At 43.2% G+C, this 13753-nt stretch overlaps 1 protein-coding gene across 1 annotated transcript in view; it reads left to right on the plus strand.

The window, feature by feature from the left end:
- Window positions 1-13753, plus strand: part of DNAH2 (dynein axonemal heavy chain 2) — an 89302-nt gene that overhangs the window by 5803 nt on the left and 69746 nt on the right. The window contains exons 3-9 of the mRNA XM_081220076.1: window positions 1026-1196; window positions 9273-9501; window positions 10045-10155; window positions 10324-10562; window positions 11528-11719; window positions 12642-12799; window positions 13278-13365. Of these exons, the coding sequence (XP_081076202.1) occupies window positions 1026-1196; window positions 9273-9501; window positions 10045-10155; window positions 10324-10562; window positions 11528-11719; window positions 12642-12799; window positions 13278-13365 (1188 nt within the window). The remainder of the gene's footprint in view (window positions 1-1025; window positions 1197-9272; window positions 9502-10044; window positions 10156-10323; window positions 10563-11527; window positions 11720-12641; window positions 12800-13277; window positions 13366-13753) is intronic.

Raw genomic sequence — 13753 nt, forward strand, 5'->3', positions numbered from 1 at the left:
CATAATGCCAAATTGTTTTTCAAACAAATTGCATTTTTTTGCCCTCACACTAGCAATAAACCCTTTCCAGGCCTGGGTATTAGCAGTTTAGCAAAGTTTTTTTGTTTTTTTTTTTTCTGGCTCCACTCCACAGCTTGTGGGATCATAATTCCCTGAGCAGGGATTGAACCTGCGCCCTCGGCAGTGAAAACGTGGAGTCCTAACCACTGGACCACCAGGGAATTCCCTAGCAAGGATTTTTTTTTTTTTTACATCTTTATTGGAGTATAATTGCTTTACAATTGTGTGTTAGTTTCTGCTTTATAACAAAGTGAATCAGCTATACATATATGTATATCTCCATATCTCTTCCCTCTTGCGTCTCCCTCCCTCCCACCCTCCCTATCCCACCCCTCTAGGTGGTCACAAAGCACTGAGCTGATCTCACTGTGCTATGCCGCTGCTTCCCACTAGCTATCGGTTTTACATTTGGTAGTGTATATGTGTCCATGCCACTCTCTCACTTTGTCCCAGCTTTAATGGAATATTACTCAACCATAAAAAGAAATGAAATTGAGTTATTTGTAGTGAGGTGGATGGACCTAGAGTCTGTCATTACAGAGTGAAGTAAGTCAGAAAGAGAAAAACAAATACCGTATGCTAACACATACATATGGAGTCCTAATTGTTTGACTTAGGCTAATATCCTACATGTTCCCTTGATTTAGTTTTACTGTGAGGTTGAGGGTTGCTTGATAAGACATTTTTACAAACACAGGCATAAATGAAATATCTTGGGAAGATAATATCCCTCAGTCTTCCTTCATGATCCATTCTATTTTTACTGGTAGAAGGAAGAGAATTTTATTGTCTTGTTTCTTCAAAAGCTTGAAACCTGTCTTTCAGTCCGTTCTCAGCTTTCCCTTCCCCGTTCTGAGACTGTCTGACTTCTCTCATCCCCCACGTCCTCATACGTGACAGTGGATGGGAGAAGTGACCCATCCTAACAGCTGTCCCTGCTCTGGCCCTCTGCTCTCCTTCTGCAGAAGCCCCTTTTCCTGTCCCGAGCTGTGCTGACAGGACTGGCAGCTGCCACTTGGACAGAGGAGCACGATACCATTCTGGAACACTTTGTCCAGGACCCTTCGGAGCCCATCCTCACCATCTTCATCGACCCCTGTTTGGGGCTGAAGCTAGGTCTGGGGATGCCTGTGCAGGTGCGTACTCCGCGGTCCAGACCTCAGAGTGTTCTCCCAGGGAGCTGAGAGTTCTGAGGATCTCTGTCGTCTGTGAGTCTTATCTCCTGTGTACAAGGTCTGTTGAGCCTCACAGTGTGTCAGACACCCTGCTTGGCAGCAGGATACAGAGAGGAATGTGGCAAGGTTTTGCTTTTTTTTTTTTGCAGTACGTAGGCCTCTCACTGCTGTGGCCTCTCCCATTGTGGAGCACAGGCTCCGGATGCGCAGGCTCATCGGCCATGGCTCACGGGCCCAGCCGCTCCGCGGCACGTGGGATCCTCCCGGACCGGGGCACGAACCCGTGTCCCCTGCATCGGCAGGCGGACTGTCAACCACTGTGCCACCAGGGAAGCCCCAAGGTTTTGCTTTTGATGATCTCATGGTCTAGTGGGGAAGACAGACATATAAAAAATATTTACAGTATATTATGATGCCTGGGCAAAGCTTTATAAGAGCTTTTTTGGAAGCAGCTAATGTAGCCAGTGGAATGCTGGCAAGGCTTGGTGATGGAGGTGATATTTGAGTTGAGGATGAAGGGTAAGTAGGTTTTCATCGAGGCTGAGTAAGAGCATCCAGGTAAAGAACACTTTATGTGCAAAGAAAGAGGAGTTGTGGGAAATGATACTGGAAAGATGGGTTGGGGTCAGCTTGTGACGGGCCTTGTATGTTATGCTAAAGAATTTGGCTTTATCCCAGAGGGAACTATTGAAGGCTTTCATGGGTTAGATAGATAACTATTCCAACAATGGGGAGGATACATTAGTGAAAGGTAAACCATGAGTAGGGAAACAGTTAAAAGACAGAAGTATAGTAAAATGTTGGTGGTAGAATATGGGTGGTGGGTGTACAGGTCATTATTGTAAAATTCTTATAGTGTTTCTGTATGTTGGAAATTTTTAGAAATAAAATTTTGGAAAAGAAAAAGGGCTATTGCTTTGCTTTTATTGGCAGCACATATACAAAAATTGAAATGATAATGAAGATTAGCATGGCCCTGCTCAGCAGCACAATTTGTGAAGCTTCCACATTAAACAAAACCCAAAACAGGCCATGGCTTTTTCCTGTGTATTGGCAATAATCGGCTATAAAGCATCATGAAAAAAATATTTCATTCACAAAAGGAACAAAATTTTTCAAAAAATAATTTAGGATTTATAAGAAAGAAAACAACTTTGTTGCAGGCCAAGAAAGAAGATTTAAATAAATGATGAGCCCTACTTTGTTATAAAGCAGAAACTAATACACCATTGTAAAGCAATTATACTTCAATAAAGATGTTAAAAAAAATGATGAGCCCTATCCTGTTTCTGAGTGGGAATCTTAATATTATAAAGATCATTCCATCCAAAAAAATGTACTGTTTTAATGCAGCTCCAATCAAAGTGCCACAGACCCTAGATCCCTAGTATAAAGAATTTTTTTAAAGTATATCTAGGAAAATGAAATGAAAATAGCAAAAAAGAAGAAAAGATGAAGAAGAAAAGTAATGTCGGAGATCTGTGAATATGAAAATCTTTTATTAAATTACAGTAATTAAAATAGATTGGGGCACGAATATGTATTATATAAGCAACAGTAAAGAAACAGAGAGTGTCCAGAAACATATATGTAAGCATTTTCTACAAAAATTGCATTTAAAATCTGTGGGGAAAGATGGATTATTCGATGAATAGAATTGGGAAACATGGAAAACAAAGGTTTTCTATTAAAAAAATCTAGTGGGGCAAGGGGGAAATAGGGAAATGTTGGTCAAAGGGTACAAATTTTTTGTCACTACAACAAAGGCAATAAAAGCAAAAATAAACAAGTGGGACTACATCTAACTAAAAAGCTTCTGCACAACAAAGGAAATCATCGACAAAATGAAAAGTCAACCTATGATTGGGAGGAAATATTTGCAAATCATATATCTGATAAGAGATGAATACATATCTAAAATAAATATATGGGGCTTCCCTGGTGGCGCACTGGTTGAGAGTCCGCCTGCCGATGCGGGGGACACGGGTTCATGCCCCAGTCCGGTAGGATCCCACATGCCGCGGAGTGGCTGGGCCTGTGAACCATGGCCGCTGAGCCTGCGCGTCCGGAGCCTGTGCTCCTCAACAGGAGAGGCCACAACAGTGAGAGGCCCGCATACTGCAAAAAATAAATAAATAAATAAATAAACAAACAAACAAACAAATAAATAAAATATATATAAAGAACCGATACAATTTAATAGCAAGAAAACAAAACAATGTGATTAAAAACTGTGCAGAATTGAAAAGACATTTTTCCAGCGAAGACATACAAATGGCCAACAGGTACGTGAAAAGGTGCTCAATATCACTAATCAGAGAAATGCAAATCAAAACCACAGTGAGGTATCACCTCATACCTGTTAGAATGGCCATCATGAGAAAGACAAGAGATGACAAATATTGATGAGGATGTGGAGAAAAGGGAACCCTTGTGTACTGGGAATGTAAATTGGTGTAGTCACTATGGAAAACAGTATGGAGGTTCCTCAAAAAAATAAAAATAGAGCTACCATGTGATCTAGCAATTCCACTTCTGGGTGTATATTCAAAGGAAATGAGATCTCGAAGAAATATCCACACCCCACATTCATTATAATTTATTTATAATAGCCAAGGTATGGAAACAGCCTAAGTGTCCATCATTGGATGAGTGGATAAAGAAAATGTGGAATACACACACACACACACAGAGGAATATTATTCAGCAATGAGAGAGAAAAAAAACTTATTTGCAAAAACATGGGTGGCCTTGGAGGGTATTATGCTAAGTGAAATAAGTCAGACGGAGAAAGACAATTACTGTATGATCTCACTTATATGTGGAATCGAGAAAAAAATAAAAAAAACTAACTCATAGAAACAGAGAACAGGACAGATTGAGAAACAGAGATTCAGATGGAGTGAAACAGAGGACATATTGGCGGCTGCCAGAGTTGGGGATGGGGGAGTAGGGAAAATGGATGAAGTTGGTCAAAAGGTACAAAGTTCCAATTATGAGATAAATAAGTTCTGGGGATTAATGTACATACAGCATGGTGACTCTAGTTAACAAAACTGTATTGTATATTTGCAAGTTGCTAAGGGAACAGATCTTAAAAGTTCTGACAAGAAAAAAAATTATAATTATGTAAGGTGATAGGTGTTAACTTATTGTAATCATTTTGCAATACATATACATATCAAATCATTACACTGTATACCTTAAACCAATACAACGTTATAGGTCAATTATATCTCAATAAAACTGGGGGAAAATTGTACAAAGTTTCAGTTATGCAAGATTAATGAGTTCTGGAGATTTAATATACAGCATGGTAACTATGGTTAATAATACTATAATGTATAATTTGCTAAAGGGTAGTTCTTAAGTGTTCTCACTACAAAAAGAAAAAAGAAAAAGAAAATGGTAGCCATATGGGATAATGGATATGTTAATTAGCTTGATTGCAGTGATCATTTCACAGTGTATATGTATGTCAAAACAGCAAGGTGTACACCTTAAATATATACAATGTTTATTTGTCAATTATGCCTCTACAAAGCTGAAAAAAATCTATTTAGCATGCCAAAAAATATTCTAAATAGATCATGGATTTAATTGTATTCTCCTGGTGCAAGATTGAAATTGAAAAACTTCCTTAAGAAATTATTACTCTTGAATACTTGATAAAATAGTAAAAAGTAAAACGAGAAAACAACAACAACAAACACCCAAGAGTAAACAAACAGGGAAAGAAGCAAAATCTAATCAAATAAACTTTAAAAGTGGGGACCAATGAAAGGTCTATGAACTAACTTATAGAAACCGTCCTCCCTGTGGGAATGGTGGACGCCCCCCAGTGAGATGGAGCGAACCTTGGTTTTTTACAAAATCTGAAAAGAAAGAGCCCATGTATTTTAACAAAGATTTTACACGGTTTTAAATTAGCCGTAACCATCTGCCCATCCCCTCATGCAGTTATCTTAGGCTAGATAAAAGTGAATGAAGCATAAAATACCCAACCCTTTCACTTTAACTTCGAGGGGGAAATGAAACTGGGCTCTCACAGTGGGACATCAGGAAATCACCCACAGTACTTTAAAGCAAAAAGAAGGAATTCAGAGAGCTGCGCAAGCATGAGGCAAGTGAAATTGCATGGCAACTGCAAGCATACTACATCAAGGGAGAAAAAGAACAGAACAAAACATGCAGAAGAGGAAAACATAACTGAACAGAAGGCAATTCCTCACAACAGCATCATGTTACAGTACGACTTAATAAGAACACGAATTTAATTTTTTAATAAGCTGAGACGAAATGATGAAACGTGAGAATGAAATAAAAGGGAGACTGCAGATTTTTCAAATAAAGAAAGCAGCATGTTTACATGTTAAAATTAGTAGGTTAGAAACAGCAAGGAACTGAATACTACCACTGAAAATCTGAACGGATGTAGAAGAGAGGCTTGAGATAATTACAGTGTATGCAAAAGAAAAAACCAATGACAATACAAGTAGAGAGAAGTTGATAGATGTGAAAGACAGACACAGGTGATCTAACATAGGGTACCAACTAATGAAACAGAATATAAATTAAAAAATAAAATACAGAGGGACTTCCCTGGTGGTGCAGTGGATAAGACTGAGCTCCCATTGCAGGGGGCCCGGGTTCAATCCCTGGTCAGGGAACTAGATCCCACATGCATGCTGCAACTAAGAGTTCACATGCCATATCTAAGGAGCCCGCCTGCCACAACTAAGACCCGGTGCAAAAAAAAAAAAAAAAAATACAGAGAATTTCCCTGAACTGCAGAAGGAACAGAATGTGGGAATTGAAAGGACATACTTTATTCCACAAAAATTTGTTACACAGTGTTTAATGTCAGTACACGTCTTAGTTAGGTTACTTAAATTCGGGGAAATTAATTCTTTGGGAACATCACCTATGTGGTATTCCTGCCAAGAATATTTAACCTGCATCTAATAATGAGGAAACAATCCAATAAATCAAAATTAAGGGACATTTTGGAAAACAACTGGCCTGGACTATTAGAAATATCACTGTCATGGTAGAAAGAAAAAGACTGGGAAACTATGTGGAATTAAAGGGGACACAACAATGTGTGATCTGTATTGGATCCTGGATGGGAAGAAACCAGCTGTAAATGACATTATTTGGACCACTGTGGAAAATCGAATATAAACTGTGTATTATACAAAAGTATTAAATGAAGTTAAATTTTTAGAGTGTGATAATTACAGTGTTGAGAATGTTGGAGGATATCCTCCCTTTTAGGAGCCATATGCTGAAGTATGTAAGGGTGTAGTTTTATAACGTCTGCTGCTAACTCTGAAATGGCTCAGCAGAGAGAGAAGGAGAGAAAATGAGAGACAGTGCAATCATGCACAAGTACAGCAAATTGTTAACAATTGGTGGATCTAGATGAAGGGCATGTTATTGTTCATTGTGCCTTTCTTGCAACTTTTCTTTGGGTTGGAATTTTTTTCAAAATAAAAATTGGGGAAAAATTATTTAGGCCTCTAGTCAAAAACCCAAATTATCTATCAAGGGGAACCATTAGGCTGATCTCAGACTTCTCTGAACACCCAGAAGTTACACCTACGAGTTCTCCAGGAACCATAGTGTAACCCAAGGGTATAATTCCCAGCCTAGATGGTCAAATATAGAGGCAACAAATAGGCAGTCATTTTTAGTCTTGAAAGAACCCTACTTTGAAAAGCAAAAATGATGTCATCAATGGAAATCCAGTTCATCAAAGAATGAACCAAAAAAAAAAAAAAAAGAATGAACCAAATAGAAAACTCAGGAATAGAGACTCTGTGAATATTCAATTCATTTAAATAAAGAACTAATACTAAATAACCATGGGAATTATGGTTATATTATTGAATGTGAATGTTATCAACCTGGACAATGTAAAAGTAATAGTATAACAAAAATTGGGAGGTGGTGAGAGAATGCAAGAGAGTAAGAGGATGCCAATGTTCTTGTCGTTCAAAGCAGCGAGTCAATTGAACTTAAAATTGGAAGGCAGTGCGAAAACTAACCTCTTTTTATTCATTTATTTATTTATTTTTTGGCTGCATTGGGTCTTCATTGCTGCACGTGGGCTTTCTCTAGTTGCAGCGAGCAGGGGCTACTCTTTGTTGCGGTGTGTGGGCTCCTCATTGAGGTGGCTTCTCTTGTTGTGGAGCACGGGCTGTAGGCATGTGGGCTTCAGTAGTTGTGGCACACGGGTTCAGTAGTTGTGGCTCCTGGGCTGTAGAGCGCAGGCTCAGTAGTTGTGGCACACGGGCTTAGTTGCTCCGCGACATGTGGGATCTTCACGGACCAGGGCTCGAACCCATGTCCCCTGAATTGACAGGTGGATTCTTAACCACTGCACCACCAGGGAAGTCCTAATCTCTTAATATTTTTCATAAGCTTTCCTATAACCTTAGAAAGGGGTCTTTTAGGAAGAAATCTCTCTTAGAGATAAAGAAACATTTATTTGAAGCTCAACCATTTACTATATTCACATCAATATGTTTTTATTCTATTAAATCCAAGTAAAATTAAATTTAATACTTTTAATTACAAATAATATGATCCTGGGGCTTCCTTGGTGGTGCAGTGGTTAAGAATCCACCTGCCAATGCGGGGGACACGTGTTCGAGCCCTGGTCCAGGAAGATCCCACATGCTACGGAGCAACTAAGCCCGTGCTCACAACTACTGAGCCTGCGCTCTAGGGCCTGCAAGCCACAACTACTGAGCCTGCGTGCCACAACTACTGAAGCCCGCGTGCCTAGAGCCCGTGCCCCAAAACAAGAGAAGCCCCCGCTCGCCACAACTAGAGAAAGCCCGTGCGCAGCAACGAAGATCCAACGCAGCCAAAAATAAATAAATAAATAAATTATATGTAAAAAAATAGCATGATCCTATTTTGAAATAACTATTTTAATTTATTTTGCTGTATATATATATATATATATATATATATATATATATATATATGTATCTACAGAGAGATGTCTGGAATAGTATTTTCTCTAATGATCATAATTAATGTCTGGATGGTGGAATTTTAGATGACATTTAAACTTTTATCTTTGTACTTTTCTGCATTGTTTCAGTTATTTATAATTAACATATCATTTTTAACAAAAATAATAATTGTTAAGCTTTTTTTAAAAAAAAGAAATACAAGGACTTCCCTGGCAGTCCAGTGGTTAAGACTCTGTGCGTCCAATGCAGGGGGCGCAGTTTCGATCCCTGATCAGGGAACTAAGATCCCCCATGCCGCATGGCATGGCCAAAAAAAACCAAAACCAAAAAAAAATGCCAAAATTTAATTCTGGGTAGTGGGAAGTTGAATGATTATGAATTTCTTCTTTGCATTTTATTTTCAGTTTTTAAAGTTAAATCAAGTATAAAGAGTAGCTACAAAAGTACTAAAGAAAAAAAGACAGGTGAATCTGATCTTAGAGTGGGAATGACTTCTAAGCATGTAGAAGTCAGAAACTTTAAGAAGTTTTAACAACAGGAAAGTTATACATTTCTGAATGTAAACAACAACAAAAACTCAGCATAAACACAACTGAAGGATAAGTGAAAAATTGGGGGAAAATATATGCAAGTGAAATGGAAAACCCTACACAATTGTCTCTTACTTTTGGTCCTTCTTCTTTTTGGTTTTCCTATATCCTTTTCTTTCCATTTATCCATCCATCCTTCCATCCATCCATCATTTATGGAGCATCTAATATGTCCCTGTCACTGTGCTAGGTCTGGAACCAAGTTGGACAAAATACACAGTCCCTACCCTCAAGACATGCTCTCTCCATTTCCTCCCCACATCTCTGTATACAGACTCTGTTATGTCCCTGACAAGAACAGGAAGCACCTCATGTTGCTTATATTTGGAGAAGGATTGGATACACTAAGGGAATGCGACGAAGAACTCAGCCAGGCTTTCATGATTGGAGCCTCAGGTTCCCTTGGGTATCATGGCTGGGCCTGAACCCTGAACTCTGATCTACTGTCTTTCACGCAGACCCAGAACCAGATTGTCTACTTCATTCGCCAAGCGCCAGTTCCCATCACTCCAGAGAACTTTGAGGCGACTGTGCACTTTGGGACAGTGCGGGGTTCCTACATCCCAGCCCTGCTTCGGCTGCTCAACGGCATCTTTGCCCCTCAGATCTTTAGAAACACAACCTGGCCCGAGAGCATTCGAAATCATTTTGCTTCTCACCTGCACAGGTTCTTGGCCTGCCTGACAGGTGAGTGGAAAGACTGGAACGCCTGCTTTCTCCCCAGTCCCCACCGACAGTAGAGAGAGTGAGGCAGGGGGGAGATTGATCCTGAGTACCCGCGTTGCTTGGCACAGAGTAGGTGCTTGGAATGTGTTTGTTGAATGAGTGGAACAGGTTACAGAGTTTGCCTTCTAATCCAGGTAGAGTTTCCTGCTGTAGAACAGTTGGCCAGACCTGCTCAGAGTTGGAAATTTCCAAGAGTACATGTAGGGTAAGGGGAGATGGGGGAGGCAGTAGGGGGAGTACATGTGTCATAGAAGAGAGTGTTGAGGGCATGGTATAGATCTTTGACCATATTTTATGACAATCTCTTATTATATCTCAGTGAGGTATCTCTGCCTTTTGTCATTTTCCCGCTTGATATCAAAAAAGCATGAGTCATAGTTTCTCCTGCCTGCTCTCCTGAAATGTGTAGACTTCCTGGGCCCCAGATCATCAACCATGGTTGGAACTGGGGTGGCATACACCCATTGCCCTCTGTGAACTCTCATGGTCCTTTCCTTTCCTTAGATACTCGGTACAAGCTGGAGGGGCACACTGTTCTCTACATCCCTACAGAGGCCATGAACATGAAGCCTGAGGCGGTGGTTAAAGACAAAGAGCTGGTACAGCGACTGGAGAGTGAGTGGCTGGCACTGCCCATGTGTCGGGGCTCCTCGGGGAGAGGTCGGGGGCAGCCAGAGGCTGGGACAGGAGTTGGGTTAGGAGGGCTCTGTAGGGGAAACAGGGAAGGACACAACTGGGGAGTCCTGCAAAGAAATGCAAGAGGTTTTGTCCTCTCCCCGGCAGCCTCCATGATCCACTGGACACGGCAGATAAAGGAAGTGCTCAGTGCCCAGGAAACTGTGGAGACAGGAGAAAATGTAGGTCCTTTGGAGGAGATTGAGTTCTGGCGCAACCGATGCATGGACCTGTCTGGCATCAGCAAACAGCTGGTGAAGCCGGGAGTGAAACACATCAAGTCCATCCTGCATCTTGCCAAGTCATCCTACCTGGCGCCCTTTATGAAGCTGGCCCAGCAGATACAGGTCTGTGAGTGGATCAAAGGATGGAGGCTTGCCAGAAAGTAGACAGCAGATGGGACACTGTAAGGTGCTAAGAAGAGAGAGTCAACATAGTCATCAAAGGCAAAGATAGATGCACCCAGTGCTTGGACTTGGACTTGTGGGAGAGTATAAAAGTGGTAGAACACAAGGTCCCAAGGAGCTTATAGTTTAGATAGGGAGACTTCTGGTTACTCAACAAGTGTCCTTCATTGAGTGCCCTCTCTGAGCCCAACCCATACAGTCCAGCTGAGAAATAAGACTTACACAAAAGAGATGGCTAGATGGCCTGGGGTCAAAGACAAACCCACACGGTTCAGCCGAGAGAGCTGCAAGAGAAACACTTAAAAAATTAAATTTGGTATAATATGACAAGCTGATTATCTTAGTGTTGGGACACACAGAGATCAAAGTGGTCTGTAGAATACAGAGAGAGAGGCCCTGTCTTCCTAGGTGGAATCTGAAGCTGGTATTGAGGGAACTGAGCCACCGTTAGGTGGAGAAGTCTAAAACCCTCGTTGAGAACAGGGCAGTGAAGGGGCCTGGGTGACAACCACTGGGCTGAATGAGAGTGATATCCAGTCAGTTGATCAACACCTATTGAGTGTCTCCTTTGTGCAGAGTTAGAGTTCAAGGGGAAAAACTAGAGAAATAGACGCAAAACCCGAGCTTGGGGAATTCCCAGTCTAGTGGGAGAGATGGGACTCACACATGAGAAAAGACATAAAAATATTTTTGTAGAAGCTAGTAAGTGAATAAAAGTATGTATGTACAAGCTCTGGTCCTGAAGGGTGGCAGAGACCTGAGGTGATTGGCACCAGATAGGGTTAATTGGGAATGCTGCCCGGGAGAGGCACATCGGGATGGGGTTTGAGGAGGATCAAAAGCGCTCGCTTTGAACCGGTTCTTTCCCGGGGGTAAGTTTTCTCCTGGTTTCTCTTTACTGCCAGGATGGATCTCGTCAAGCACAGTCAAACCTGACTTTTTTGTCGATCCTGAAGGAACCTTACCAGGAGCTGGCTTTCATGAGGCCTAAGGACATCTCTAGTAAACTCCCGAGGCTCATCAGTCTCATCCGCATCATCTGGGTCAACTCTCCCCACTACAACACTCGGGAGAGACTGACCTCCCTCTTCCGGAAGGTGTGTGTCTACAGAGGGAGGGACAGAGGGTTATAAGGGGGTGGCCCTATTAATAGGACGCACATTTCTGGAGAAGGCGGAATTCACCAGCAGACATATGCGGTGAAAAGGTAGTGAGGAGTGCCCTTCAGGTCGGACGGAGACCACAGGTTTTTGCGTGCATCATCAACTTTAGTGATGCTTGGAGTTGGGGCCTGGACTGGACATTTTGCTTCCAGATGGACGTAGCCCAGGCGGGAAGAGGGGCTTTGCAAAGAGGCGTAGACGGAGTGCAGGGAGGGAGGGGGGCACGAAGGACAGACTCCCAGGCTGAGTTGTACGGGAGGGGAAGACCCACTCTTTCTCGTTTCCAAAGATGGAACTCGCAGTGGGCGAGAGGCAGATTTAGGAAGGAACACCGACTTTTTTTTTTTTTTTTTTTGCCGTATGCAGGCCTCTCACTGTTGTGGCCTCTCCCGTTGCGGAGCACAGGCTCCGGGCGCGCAGGCTCAGCGGCCATGGCTCACTGGCCCAGCCGCTCCACGGCATGTGGGATCTTCCCGGACCGGGGCACGAACCCGTGTCCCCTGCATCGGCAGGCGGACTCTCAACCACTGTGCCACCAGGGAAGCCCAAGAACACCGACTTTAGAGGAGCAGGAGCTGGCACATTTCCTGGAGGGCAGTGGAGCCAAAGAGTGGGGCAGGGGCGCTGAGCCGATCACTGGCTAGAAATGCAGCTGCAGACCTGGGCTGAGACAGGCAGTGGAGGTGGAACGCAGAGGTGCTGCCATGCCAGCAGTGGAGGACCAGGGGCGAGAGGGGTATCAGGAGCCAGATCCAGAAGTAGGAGGCTGAGACCTGAGGTGCGGTCTTGGGGACTCCGAGAGAGGGTGGGGTGCAACTAAGGCTGTGAACTGAGGCTGTTGGGACCCCATCTGCAGATGAGCAATGAGATCATCCGCCTGTGCTGCAGTGCCATCTCCCTGGACCGGATCTTTGAGGGATACGTCATTTCTAGCAAGGAGGACCTACAAGGCTGCATCTCCTGTTGTCACGCCTGGAGAGACCACTACCTACAGGCTGTGCAGATGCATACTCAGTACGACGGGCCTCCCCTACTATCCTGTGTGTTACCCACCTTGTCGTTCCTATAGCGGTAGATTCTGAGTCCTTTTGCTTGCCCTTGAAGCCTATGGATTATATTTTTCTAGAGTTTTTACACGGGTCTGAGTTTTCTCTGTGGATGCAGATATTCTAGCTCCCAGCCGTAGGTCCTCCTAACTCTAATAACCTTCTCCCTGATCCCAGGAATCCCTCCTGGTCTTTTCCTCCTTTCTTGGCCCTGAAGTCTAAAATTCCATTGTGTGTAAACCTTCTCTTAGAACTGAGATGTTTTTGTTTCCTCTTTGGCTCTCCTCACCTTGAGTTTCTTCTCTTGGGGTTCAGGAAAACTGTTTCTTGGGGTCTCAGTTTCTAAGGCTCCCCCTGAACTAGGACTCATGTTTCTAGCCTGGCCTGGGCAGGTTGGTTAATGCCTTGTGTTCCCGCTTCTGACTGGTCAGTCTTTCTTCCGACAGGTTCTCCCGCTGGGGCTGGGTCCTAGACCAGACCAGCATATTTGCCCAGGTCGATGCCTTTGTGCAACGCTGCAAGGACCTTATCGAGGTGGGAAGACTGTCAGGGAAGGAGACTCAAAGCCAACAGCAGGGCCTCCCTGGTGGCGCAGTGGTTGAGAGTCCGCCTGCCGATGCAGGGGATACGGGTTCGTGCCCCGGTCTGGGAGGATCCCATATGCCGCGGAGCGGCTGGGCCCGTGAGCCATGGCCGCTGGGCCTGCGCATCCGGAGCCTGTGCTCCGCAACGGGAGAGGCCACAAGAGTGAGAGGCCCACATACCGCAAAAAGAAAAAAAAAAAAAAAAAAAAAAAAAAGCCAACAGCAGATGCTCCAGGAGTTGGGGGAGCTGGGGCTGAGGCTACACATAGAACTTGCTGCTTTGGTTCTTTTCACGTGACCGTGTGCCTGACCACCATCCCGTGCTTTGAGACTTTTGC

This window comes from Mesoplodon bidens (assembly GCF_964165515.1).
Source record: "Mesoplodon bidens genome assembly, chromosome: 19".
Lineage (NCBI taxonomy): Eukaryota > Metazoa > Chordata > Mammalia > Artiodactyla > Ziphiidae > Mesoplodon > Mesoplodon bidens.